This window comes from Hemiscyllium ocellatum, chromosome 8 (assembly GCF_020745735.1).
Source record: "Hemiscyllium ocellatum isolate sHemOce1 chromosome 8, sHemOce1.pat.X.cur, whole genome shotgun sequence".
In the NCBI taxonomy this organism is placed as follows: Eukaryota; Metazoa; Chordata; class Chondrichthyes; order Orectolobiformes; family Hemiscylliidae; genus Hemiscyllium; species Hemiscyllium ocellatum.
Genome location: NC_083408.1, coordinates 90,563,879 through 90,577,776, shown reverse-complemented (window position 1 = coordinate 90,577,776; position 13,898 = coordinate 90,563,879). Strand labels below are relative to the sequence as shown.

General features: G+C 41.2%; 1 protein-coding gene across 1 annotated transcript in view; it reads right to left on the bottom strand.

The window, feature by feature from the left end:
- rin3 (Ras and Rab interactor 3) overlaps nt 1-13,898 on the bottom strand; it is a 110,102-nt gene that overhangs the window by 27,563 nt on the left and 68,641 nt on the right. The window contains exons 6-7 of the mRNA XM_060829351.1: nt 11,124-12,569; nt 8,527-8,835 (exon numbers count right to left, since the gene is read on the bottom strand). Of these exons, the coding sequence (XP_060685334.1) occupies nt 8,527-8,835; nt 11,124-12,569 (1,755 nt within the window). The remainder of the gene's footprint in view (nt 1-8,526; nt 8,836-11,123; nt 12,570-13,898) is intronic.

Here is a 13,898-nt window from a genome sequence, read left to right as displayed (position 1 = left end):
CACATGGTCAGGTCAGTGCAGGAGAGAGAGAGAGAGAGAGAGAGAGAGAGAAAGAAACCCACACTGTTAACTGACTTAGCAGTGAATCTGCACAGTTACTGCCTTGGCTGTTGAATTCATGTATCACTGGATATCAGAGTGAATCTCATAAAATTAACAAACAGTGAAATTCACAACTGACCTTGGAGAAACCTGTTTGGGAGAGGTCACAGCACAGAGACAGATAAATGAATAGTTTTAAATGTGGCTTTGGGGCCTTACCGTATGTCTGCAGTAGTGAATTCATGTGTTCCTTCTTGATTATATATCTCTTGATTAAACTTAGAAATATAAGCCATAAGTATTAAGTTAGCCTGGAACAGTGTTTTGTAGAGGAATAAAACGGTGTTATTTTCTGGGTCTGCAGATTGGAAGAAGCAAAAATGGCCCTTAGTAGAGTGATATGCGCTTCTTGTCAGATGTGGGAGTTCAGGGAGAGTTTAGGTGTTACTGAGGATTTTATCTGCAATAAATGCCATTGGTTGCGAATCCTATCAGATCGAATGGAACGAGTTGTAGCGACAGTTAGGGGCAATGGGGAATTTACAAGAGTAAGGGGGTGTGATGGATAGTAGTTATCGGAAGGGAGAGAAGCCACAGATATCGTCACATAGATGGGTTAACTTCAGGAAAGCTAAAAGAAATAGGCAGGTTGTATAGAGGTCTTCTGTGGCTATCCCCATTTCAAATAAGTATGCCGTTTTGGAAAATGTAGGGGGTGATGGATTATCAGGGGAATGTAGCACGAACAGCCAAGTTTATGGTATCAAGATTGGCTCCAGTGCAATGTGGGGTACATCGGGTTCCAAAAGATCAATTGTGTTAGGGGACTCTCTAGTCCAAAGTACAGACAGAGGTTTCTGTGGCCAGCAGCAAAAAATCAGAATGGTGTGTTGCTTCCCTGGTGCTTAAAAATGTGTTGCTGGAAAAGCACAGCAGGTCAGGCAGCATCAAAGGAACAGGAGAATCGACGTTTCAGACATAAGCCCTTCCTATGCCCAAAACGTCGATTCTCCTGTTCCTTTGATGCTGCCTGAACTGCTGCGCTTTTCCAGCAACACATTTTTAAGCTCTGATCTCCAGCATCTGCAGTCCTCACTTCCTCCTAGTTGTTTCCCTGGTGCCAGGATCAAGGATGTCTCAGAGGATGCAGAATGTTCTCAAGGGGGAGAGGGGCCAGCAGGAGGTCATTGTACACATTGGAACCAATGACATAGGAAGGGAAAAGTTTGAGATTGTGAAGAGAGATTACAGAGAGTTAGGCAGGAATTTACAAAAGAGATTCGAGAGAGTAGTAATATCTGGATTACTCCTGGCGCTACAAGCTAGTGAGGGCAGGAATAGGAGGATAGAGCAGATGAATGCATGGCTGAGGAGCTGGTGTATGGGAGAAGGATTCACATTTTTGGATCATGGGAAGCTCTTCTGGAGTAGAAGTGACCTGTACAAGAAGGATGGATTGCACCTAAATTGGAAAAGGACTAATATACCGGCAGGGAGATTTGCTTGAGCTGCTCGGGAGGATTCAAACTAGTAAGGTGGAGGGTTGGGACCCAGAGAGATAGTGAGGAAAGAGATCAATCTGAGGCTGGTACAGTTGAGGAAACAAGCGAGTCAAACAGTCATGGCAGGCAGGGACAAAGCAGAGAACAAGGTAGGATTGATAAATTAAACTGCATCTATTTCAATACAAGGGGCCGAAGAGGGAAGGCAGATGAACTCAGGGCATGGTTAGGAACATGCGACTGGGATATCATAGTATTTACGGAAACATGGCTCAGGGATGAACAGAATTGGCAGCCTAATGTTCCAGGATACAAATGCTACAGAAAAGAGGCAAGAGAGGAGGGGGAGTAGCATTTTTGATAAGGGATAGCATTACAGCTGTGCTGAGGGAGGATATTCCTGGAAATACATCCAGAGAAGTTATTTGGGTGGAACTGAGAAATAAGAAAGGGATGATCACCTTATTGGGATTGTATTATAGACGCCCTAATAGTCAGAGAGAAATTGAGAAACAAATTTGTAAGGAGATCTCAGTTATCTGTAAGAATAATAGGGTTGTTATGGTGGGGGATTTTAACTTTTTAAACATAGATTGGGACTGCCATAGTGTTAAAGGTTTAGATGGTGAGGAATTTCGTAAGTGCGTACAAGAAAAAATTCTGATTCATTATGTGGATGTACCTACTAGAGAAGGTGCAAAACTTGACTTACTGTTGGGAAATAAGGAAGGGCAGGTGACTGAGGTGAGTGTGGGGGAGCACTTTGGGGCCAGCAACCATAATTCTATTAGTTTTAAAATAGGGATGGAAAAAGATGAACCAGATCTAAAAGTTGAAGTTCTAAAATGGAGAAAGGCCATTTTTTACAGTATTAGGCAAAACTTACAAAAGCTGATTGGGGACAGATTTTCACAGGTAAAGGGATGGCTGGAAAATGGGAAACCTTCAGAAATGAGGTATCAAGAGTCCATATGTTCCTATTAGGGTGAAAGGAAAGGCTGGTAGGTATAGGGAATGCTGGATGACTAAAGAAATTGAGAAAAAGAAGGAAGCATATGTCAGGTATAGACAGGATAGATCGAGTGAATCCTTAGAAGAGTATAAAGGCAGTAGGAGTATACTTAAGAGAGAAATCAGGAGGGCAAAAAGGGGACATGAGATAACTTTGGCAAATAGAGTTAAGGAGAATCTTATAAACACATTAAGGACAAATGGATAATTAGGGAGAGAATAGGGCCCCTCAAAGATCAGCAAGGCAGCCTTTGTGTGGAGTCGCAGGAGATACTAAACGAGTATTTTGCATCAGTGTTTGCTGTGGAGAAGGACACGAAAGGTATAGAATGTAGGGAAATAGGTGGTGATATCTTGAAAAATGTCGATATTACAGAGGAGGAAGTTTGGATGTCTTGAAATACATAAAAGTGGAAAATTCCCCAGGACCTGACCTGATCAGGTATACCATAGAACTCTGTGGGAAGCCAGGGAAGTAATTGTTGGGCCTCTTGCTGAGATATTTATATCATCGATAGTCACAGGTGAGGTGCTGGAAGACTGGAGATTGGCTAAGGTGTGCTAATATTTAAGAAAGGTAGTAAGGACAAGCCCAGGAACTATAGAGCCTGACGTCAGTGGTGGGCAAGTTGTTGGAGAGAATCCGAAGGGACAGGACGTACATGTATTTGGAAAGACAAGGACTAATTAGGGATAGTCAACATGGCTTTGTGCATGGGAAATCATGACTCACAAACTTGATTGAGTTTTTTGAAGAAGTAACAAAGAGGATTGATGACGGCGGAACAGTAGATGTGATCTATATGGACTTCAGTAACGCATTCGATAAGGTTCCCCATGGGAGACTAGTTAGCAAGGTTAGATCTCATGGAATACAGGGAGAACTAGCCATTTGGATACAGAACTGGCTCCAAAGTAGAAGACAGAAAGTGGTGGTGGACGGTTGTTTTTCAGTTTGGAGGCCTGTCGCCAGTGGACCCCACAAGGATTGGTGCTGGTCCACTACTATTCATCATTTATATAAATGATTTGGATGTGAGTATAAGAGGTACAGTTAGTAAGTTTGCAGATGACACCAAAATTGGAGGTGTAATGGACAGCAAAGAAGGTTACCTCAGATTACAATGAGATCTTGATCAGATAGATCAATGGGCTAAGGAGTGGCAGATGAATTTTAATTTAGATAAATACGAGGTGCTGTATTTTGGGAAAGCAAACCTGAGCAGGATTTATACATTTAATGGTAAGGTCCAAGGGAATAATGCTGAACAGAGGGACCTTGGAGTGCAGCTTCATAGCTCCTTGAAAGTAGAGTCACAGGTAGATAGGATAGTGAAGAAAGCATTTGGTATGCTTTCCTTTATTGGTCAGAGTATTGAGTACAGGAGTTGGGAGGTCTTGTTGATTAGGCCACTTTTGGATTTTGCGTGCAATTCCGGTCTCCTTCTTATCGGAAGGATGTCGTGAAACTTGAAAGGGTTCAGAAAAGATTTACAAGGATGTTGCCAGGGTTGGAGGATTTGAGCTATAGGGAGAGGTTGAATAGGCTAGGACTATTTTCCTTGAGGCATTGGAGGCTGAGGGGTGACCTCCTAGAGTTTTACAAAATCATGAGGGGCATGGATAGGGTAAATAGACAAGGTATTTTCCCTGGGGTGGGGGAGTCCAGAATGAGAGGGCATAGATTTAGGGTGAGAGGGGAAAGATATAAAGAGACCTAAGGGGCAACTTTTTCAAGCCGAGGGTGGTGCTTGTGTGGAATGGCCTGCCAGACGAAGTGTTGAAGACTAGTACAATTGCAACATTTAAAAGGCATCTGGATGGGTATAGGAATAGGGAGGGTTTGGAGGGGCATGGGTCGAGTGCTGGCAGTTGGGACTAGATTGGATTGGGATATCTGGTTGGCACAGACAAGTCGGGCCGAAGGGTCTGTTTCCGTGCTGTATGTTTCTAAGACTCTCTGACTCTATGATTCTATGCCTTGTTAACCATCTTATCTATCTGTTCTACTGCCTTCAATGACATATAAAGTCCCTCTGATCTTCTGTACTTCAAAGGGTCCTATCATTTAATGTGCTCTCCCTTGCCTTGATGGTCCTCCCATAATGGACCACTCACACTTTTCAGGCTTAAATTTCATTTGCCCACTCTTCAGCCCATCTGACCAGCTCATCTACATCATCCTTTAGTCTAAAGCTTACCTCCTCATTATTTACCACATCATCATTTTTTGTGTCTTCTGCTAATTTACTAATCATATCTCCTTCATTCATGTTAAGATCATTAATATACACAACAAATGAGGATGAATCTGGCATCAAACACTGTGGAAGATCATTAATATACACAACAAATGAGGAGGAATCTGGCATCAAACACTGTGGTATGCTGCTGGACAGAGTGGCACCCTTCAACAATCACCCTTTGTTTTTTGCCATTAAGCAAATTTTATATACAAATTGACATACTACCCTGGATCCCATGGGCTCTTAACCAGACCTTCATATGAGACCTTGTCAAAAAAACCACGTGGACTATATCAACAGCACTGCTGTTATCTACATACCTATTCTGATCCACAAAAATTGTATTTTTTATAGACATAGTCTCTTCTGAAAAAGCCATGCTGACTATCCTTGATTAATCTTTGTCTTTCCAAGTGATGATTAATTCTGTACCTAAGATTTTTTTCCAACACAGTTCCTCCTACAGATGTTAGATTTCCTGATTTATTCCTGCCACATCTTGAATAATTGTACCACATCTATTACCTCCGGTCCTCTGGACACCTCCTATGGCCAGATGAGATTTGAAAATTAATGTCAAAGCCCCATGTACTCTCCTCCTTTGCCTCCCAAAGCAGCTGGGATACATCTCATTTGGGATTTATCCACTGCTGGATCTGGTAAAAACATGAATGTTTCCTCCCTCTCAGTGATAATTCGTTCAGGTTAATTATAGTCCATTTCCTGATTTCTAGACCTACATCATCCCTTTCTATCGAGAATGCAGATGCAAAGTACTCATTTAAAATTTCAGCTATGTCTTTGAGCTCTACACACAGATTGCCACTTTGGTCCCTACTCTTTTCCTGGTATTGCCTCGGATATATTTCCAAAATGCTTTTGAATGATTATTAATGTTACCCACCAATGTTTTCTTATGTCCCTTCTTTACTTTTCTGGTTTCATTTGTATGTAACACTTTGCACTTCTATACTCCTCTAGTGCACCCACTGTTTTGATACCCACTTTGGTGTCTGCCTTAAGTTCTTTTTTCCTTCCGTATCCAATCCTGTTCACTCCTTGACATCCAGGGTTCTCTGGACTTGTTGATCTCACCTTTCACCTTTACTGGAATATGTTGACTTTGCAAGCTCACAATTACCATTTTGAATATCTTTCACTGCTCTGTTGTATATTTTCATGCAAATAGATATTCCCAGTCCACTTTGGTCAGATCCTGTCTCATCTTATTAATATCGGCTTTCCCTCAACTCAGAATCTTTACTGCATGTCCATCTTTGTCCTTATCCATAATTATCTTGAACCTTACTGAATTATGGTCAATATCACGATATAGTCCCCAATATCTATCACTTGCATGGCTTTTTTCCCTAAATTTAGGTCAGTGCTACCCTTCCTACTTCCTAGTTTAGAAAAATCTCCTGGACACATTTTAAGAATTCTGCAGCCCATGCTTCTCACACTTTGTCAATCCCACTGAATATTGAGGAAGGTGAAATCCCTGATTGGGATGATTGTTATTTTTTACATTTTTCCAAGGAAGTTGTTTTTGATATCAAGTACAGTGAATTGAATTGGCTAAAGCCTGGCATCTGTGATGCTGGGGACAGCTGGAAGAGGCCACGATGGATCATCCACTGATGTGACGGTCAGCCCCTACTTTGAGAATGGGGATGCTTGTGGCACCTTCTCCTCCTATGAGTTATTCCATTTTCCACCACCGTTCATGACTGGATGTGGCAGAACTGCACAGCTTAGATCTGATTTGTTGTTTATGAGATCATACAGCTCGGCCTATCACTGTGCTGTTTGTACTGCTTGGCACGCAGCACAGTGATGTACAGTTAGGAGGGAGTTGCCCTGGAGGTCCTGTTTTGGAGCTTCAGCAGTCGACACCTCATTCTTAGAAATGCCCAGTGTTGCTCCTGGCTCGCCTTTCTGCCGTCTCTATTGAATCAGGGTTGATTCCCTGACTTGATTGTAATGGTGGAGTGGGATATATGCTGGGCCATGAGGTTACAGATTGTGGTTGAAAACAATTCTGTTGTTCATGGATTTAAGTTGCTAGATCTGTTCAAAACCTATCCCTTTTGGAATGGTGGTAAAGTCACACAACGTGATGGAGGGTATCCTCAGTGTGAAGGGAGAACTTTATCTCTGAAAGGACTGTCCAGTTGCTATTCCTCCTGATACTGTCATGGACGGATTGTATCCACTGGACAGATTAATGTACAACAACTCATTTGGTGATGTCAAGATGGAGTAGGTTTTTCCGTCACGTTGGTTCCCTCAACACCTTCTGCAGACCCAGCCTTATATCTATAACTTTTGGGACTTGGTAATATATTTTGTATTGAAGTCCTTCACCTAAAATAAATTCTGTGCCTTCGCCCTGTGCATAGTCTGAGTCATGTTCAAAATGGAGGAGCACTCAGGGAGGGGAACGATTTTTGGTAATTAGCACTTTGTTTCCTTGTCCATGTTTGACCTGGTGCAAGAGATTTCATATGGTCCGGAGTCAATGTTGAGGGGTCCCAGGGCAACTCCCTCCTAACTGTACATCACTGTGCTGCAATCTCTGATAGATTTGTCATGTGGGTAGAACAGGACATATCCAGAGCCGGTGACAGCGATGTCTTGAGTATTGAATGGCAAGTTCTGTGAGAATGTGTGTGATGGGCTGTTGGAGAAACTCAGCAGGTCTGGCAGCACCTTTGGAGAGAGAAAACAGAGTTAGCATTTCGAGTCTGTTTAGAAGAAGTCGGTTTCTTTCTCCACACTTGCTGCCAGGCCCCTGATGAGTTTATTCAGCACTTTCTCTTTTCATTTCAGATTTCCAGCATCTGTAGTATTTCACTTTTATGTATCAGCCTATTGCTTGATTAGTCTGTAGGACAGCTCTCCCAATTTTGTTAATAATAAGCTCTGTGTGTCATTGAATTTAGGGAGTTTTTGAAAGATCTTGTCAGACTATAACTCACAATTATGAACAGGAGGAGGCTGTTTGGCCCTTTGAACCTTCTCTGCCATTCAACAGGATCATGACTGATCTTACATTCCTCGAATCCACCTTTCTGCGTTATCTTCATAATCCTTGATTCCCCTAATAATCAAAACTCAAACTGCCCCCCACAGCTCTCTATTATAAGGAATTCCAAAGATTCTCAAAACTCTGAAAGAAGATATTCCTCCTCAACTCAGTCTTAAATTGGTGCTCCTGAATTCTGAGACTATGCCCTCTGGTCTTAGGTTCTCCCATGAGAGGAAACCTCCTTAACATTTACCTTGTCACGCCCTTAACAATCCTGCATGTTCCAATGAGATCACCTCTCATTCTTCTAAACTCCAATGTTTCGGACTAGGCTACTGAATGTCATAGAGATGACGACTAACAAATGGTCAGTCAGAAAAAGCAAGCGTCAGGTTCAGAGCAGAGGTGGGGCCAATCATTTTCAACATGGCTAATCAGCAATAATGTGATGGAGCAGAACTCCACACCTCAGACCATGCATCCCACATTTCCCCTGCCCCCAAATTGTTAGACCAACAATCCAAATTTCATCATACTGGAGTAAATGAAATATAATGAAATCAGTATTATAATGGATGTAAAATTAGATGGCAAAGTTGAGACCTCCCTTGCAGAATTTCTATTTATATGTACAAAACAGTCCAAAGGTACTAAAACATATTTTCCATAAATGAGAAATTTAAAAAATGATTACCAGTATTTCCAACTGACATCGAATCATAAATCAGCTTGCAGGACTTGAGCAGATAGGTGACCTTCTTGTCTGGTGAATAAGCTTGGTGCATGGTACTGAGTTTCTGCTGTATTTTCTCCAAGACGCTAACTTCAGGTACACTGGTAGTTACACCCAAGTCAGTGGTGGTTGTGTTTTGCATAATCTGTTGGTTCTCTTTCAAAAGCTTCAGATTGCCATTTTTGGAATGAATTTCCTTTAGTTGCATGTTGATATGGTCTTTTAATGGTTTGAGAACACATTTACACAATGCTGATTCCACAACAGCTTCTAAAATAGATAAAAAGACTACACTGTTAGTTAAGCAACACACATTGCAAATAAAAATTAACAGAAGGATTAGAATTAAATGGTGTAATACATAAATTATATGAAATATATTAAACTGCAGCTACTCTCCTGGCTCCATGTTGTGAGCTTACTGAATGCCTCATAATTTGCTTTAGGTGTAATACTCAAAACCAGGAAAGATGGCTGTGAATTTAGGAAATCTGAGGCAATGTTTTTCTGCTTTTCTGTTTTTGCATTGAGACTTCTTTTCTGTTTACTTTTCCTTTCTTATTAAATCCACACTCTAGAAGATAACTTCTGTCTCTAGTCTAATTTTCTCAAGGTACTGATTTACATTTGTGTATTTATAAGACATTCATTACAAAACTTCTTACTCTTTACAAGACTTTAATTAAGCCTCTGCTATCATGTTGAGTTCAATTTTTGTCTCCTCACATGGTCAAGATATTGAGACTTTGGAAAGAGTGCCGAGGAACATTAATAGATTAATCCTGCTTTAAAGAAGCACAGATTCAGAGATGATTTGATTGATGATTATTAGATCACAGAGGACCAGATGGTGTCTGTATAACTAGATTATTTTTAAAGCATATGTTAGAGTGGACGGAATGTATCCCCACAAATTACATGAGGGTTGAATTAGATATGATGCTAAAAGAGTTTCCTGTTCCTTTGACTAGCATGTCAGCTCATAAAACAAAGAGTGAAATTGATTCCTTCAGCTAAGAGATAGGCTTGCTTTTAATTGACACCGAGATCACTTCATACAACTTACATGTACTTTGTAACATTAACTAGGTTCAGTGTGGTCTCTGGACCAGAACTGATCACCTAAGGTCAAATGATTTGTCCTGAAATTGTTTTCTTAATTGTTTTGGTTTTTAATCTATCTTTTGCTTTTTGCCTTTATCAGGAGAGTATCTAGCTCTGAGTGGGTTAGGGAAACGCTGTCACAATGGTGAAAGTTCCTCTGGCTTCTGGAACTGTTGCATGCTTATCAAACACAATAGAATAATAGAATCCCTACATTGCGGAAAGACACCATTCAGCTCATCGAGTCCACACTGACCCTCCAAAGAGCATCACACCCAGACCCAGCCCTCCACTCTATCCTCAAAACCCCACATTTCCCATGGCTAATCCACCCAGCCTGCACATGCCCGGACACTATGGGCAATTTAGTATGGCCAATCCACCTAACCTACATGTCTTTGGGCTGTGGGTGGAAAGTTGTGGGAGGGTCCCAACCACTTTGAGGCAGCAGTGCTAACTGCTGAGCCCCTGCGAAATAGATTTCAGCTTGCTTATGTCTCTTTAACGGCCTAAATGAAGGTGAAGCGTGGTCTAATGTTGATCTGAAGTGTTTGCTGATCATCTCTCATCACCACAATCTCTGGGGATTTAATGTCACTCTAAATGCCCACATTCTCTGAATGTTAGTTTGTCTTTGGACATCTGCCCAGAAAAATGATCGAAGACAAAAACAAGAATTACTGGAGAAACTCGGCAGGTCTGGCAGCATCTGTGGAGGGAGAAACACAGTCAATGTTTCGGGTCCAGGGACCCTTCTTCAGAACTAAGAGTTGTGTTGACATCATTAACACACAAACCTCCTGCCTGCTTCTGACGGTGATTGTTTCAGGAAAGACATGGCAAGCACAAACAACCCAGAACCCAATGTTGCAAATCTTAATATCTAAGACCTGGTACTCATAGGGCATTAGGCAGGTTTGTATTTACTACAAAACAGATTCCTGTTTCACTATCAACCAGATTTATTGCAAAGTCTTGACTGTACAATGTTAAAGGATGGACTTCCTACTCAAAAGTCAGAGGAGTGTCAATTCAGGTGCAAAGCTTCCTATTCGATAGCATGTTCAGTTCTTTGAAGGCAAGGCCTTTACCTCAGTTGTCATTGAGCAAGAATTTCTTCCAGTAAGTAGCCATAAATTCACAGACTGTACAGAAATATGATTTTCAGATCATAACATTTGTGCCATACTTTTTTCACCATATTAACCATCTACAGTAATAATAATCTCACTCTCATGAACGTTCCCTGCTGCAGCCTCCACCCCCACAGCTAGGAAAATCTCTTTTAAGAAACTTTGTCAACATGGTTTCAACAACTGTTCGTGGTGCAGAATCCAATGTTATGTCCATTACTGTGTAAAGAATCACTTTTCTAACCCCTCCTTAAATTCTTACAGTGATCACCTTAACCTTGTGCCTCACAAATTAGAAATACAGCAAAAATCAATCTTTACCCAGTTTTTCTTCAGATTGGTAAGATGAATCCACCATTTGGGTCAACTCTGTACTTTGTAGTAAATAGCTCTTGAGCTGTGTCATCATCTGCCGAATCTCCTGCAACATTTCCGTGCTAGAGGTATGATTCTGCATCACTTCCATTGTGTATGCTTTGTAATCCTGAACCAGGTGACCAAAATATGACTCCTTCTCTTGGGCCAGTTCTGTTATTTTCTTCTGAATTTTTCTGTCTGTTGAACGGAAAGCATTCAAAACATTGCTTAATGTCACAATTGACAGTCTGTTTCTTGCTTTGTCCAACATCATAGAGTGCCGTTGCTTCCTAGTTCGTGAATGAGTGTGCACTGGATCTTGCTCTTCCTCTGTGCTGCTGGTGGAGTAAGAATCTGCTTCGGAAATGGGATTGGATATGTTCCCTTCAGGTGAGTACAACGACCCATCAGTTAGTTTCAAATCCATGGAATTACATGATTGCACACAATTGCTCTGCACTGAGGAGCCAGAGACATCTTCTGACTGATCCTTTATTGTAACTAACTTAACTATCTTTGACGCTTTGTTTTCCTGACCTTTGGTAGTGTGTTCTTGGTGGGTGTCTTTGTTGGCAATTTGGTTGGATAATTTTTTTCTTCTTGGAGGAGCAATAGGTGTAGACTGACCTGACTGTTTCCATTGCACAGTATTGGATATGCCTGAAGTGCTGTTATTCAAACCATCAATACTTTGCGATTTGTCACTCATCAATTCCTGCTGCTCATTTGCTGCCGATTTAATGGAGTCTTCAACTGGCAGCTTATCATTCCCTGTATTATCAGTGCTTTGTTCAACTTCCTTAGCCTCCTTCCTTCTCTCCTCACTCTGGCTGCTGTCAATGTCTGCAGGTTGCTTTTCTGATGGCCGTCGTCTTGGTGGAACTGGTGGGAACTTATCACGATTTGGAGTTCCTAGATAGTCCACATTGGTTTCGATTTCTTTTCTACCCTGTGGCAAGGCCTGAACCTGCTTGACTAAATTGTCATGCTCCCTTCCAATTTTAATTTCATCATCATTTTTCTTGAGCACTTTCTCACACAGTGACTGGTTTCTATTTCCACAGCCATCAGACAGCACAGCAGTCGGTTCTGATGGCTTTGGTCGGGGAGGGAGTGGTGGGGGTCTCTTCACTTTCAGATCCATGTTATTTGTAGAGCTTCGACGTTGGTCTGCTGATGGTTCTGTCGAAGGGCCAGTGCTGCAGCTTTCTTTTATAAACACAGGATTGACAAACCACAATTTGTCATTTCCTGCTGACAACTCAACCTCGCATGAACATTGCCTTTTATCAGCAGATATGTTTGGAGTCATTTGACGGCCTTGAATCTGGTTGTTAATGGTATTCAAGTCTTTCAAAACTGAATGAGTTTCTTCCTCACTTCGTTTATTTAAATATGAACTCCAGAAATCTATCACAGAGGACACAATAAGCAGCAAAACATTTCGGTCAAAGAGGTACAACATAAATTGCAGAATAATAGCCAAAAGTAATCACGTGCTATACATTTTAAATATTTTACATGTGATTATATATGAGTCTAAATAGACACCTTCTATATAAAACTTTGCATTATATGCTTCATCAATTACATCTATGCAAGCTGCAATATATCTCTTTGCTGAATTTGCAGCATACCATTTTGAAAGTGTTAAATCCAATTTGGTGGGCCTACTAATTGAATAAGTCCTGGTTGGGATCATTAGTTTGTGATGTTTCCAATTTCCCATCTTGTTAATGGCAAGGAAATGAGCTACACCCTGCACAGGGGGTACTAACCTCTGCGTGCCATTCCTCTTTCTTTAATAATATGCCCCCTAGTGCTTAAGTCCCCCAGTCTAGGAAAATGACCTTTGCTATTCCCCTCATGATTTTATAAACCACTATAAAGGTCACCCCTCATCCTCCTATGCTCCAGTGAAAAAGTCTCAGCCTATTTTTATAACTCAAACCCTCAATTTCTGGCAACATCCTGATAAATCTTTTCTGAACTCTCTCCAATTTATTTATATCTTTCCTATAACAGGACGACACAAACGGATTACGGCATTCCAGGCAGAGGCCTCACCAACGTAGGGTACAAACACAACATGACGACTCAACTCCTGCTCTCCATATTGCCCCAAATTTGACGCTGATACAGGGCTTCCCAAAGGGAATGAGTCACAAACAGAAATTTGAGGGTTGCGAGGTCCAAGGCAGTAATGGCTACCATTGAGGTCTGACTGAGTGAACTTCTGCTGTGAGACATATTAAGCCCTTGTATTTTCACACTGTGGAAATAGCTTAAATCTCATGAACCTCGTGTTCTGGCTCCTGAAGCTGTAAAAATTGTGTACTTCAAAAACATTGAAATATCCTGATAACTCTCTGTATTCCACCTCACCACCTGTCCTCCTTGTCATTCTCTCTCAGGAGGGTCATGCTAATTTTCCAGCCTTGAAAAAAAAGAGAGAGAAATTTTGGGAACCACTGCATTACATGCCTTGGGGACCATTTGAAAAGTGTTTTTACTGAATCATTAACATCAAATAACTGCAAAGAATTTGAAATTAAATGGAATATCATTTTGTCTATTTCTCTTCTTAAAGAAATATATTTGTTCTGACACAAAGCCAATGATGTCATTGGGAGGAAATGGTTTGTGTATGCTGCTGGAAACAATAATGTGAAGGAACCAGTGAGAATGTAATACTTCTGGATTGTGGAATGTTGTGCACATCCGTTGTAACAATACAGT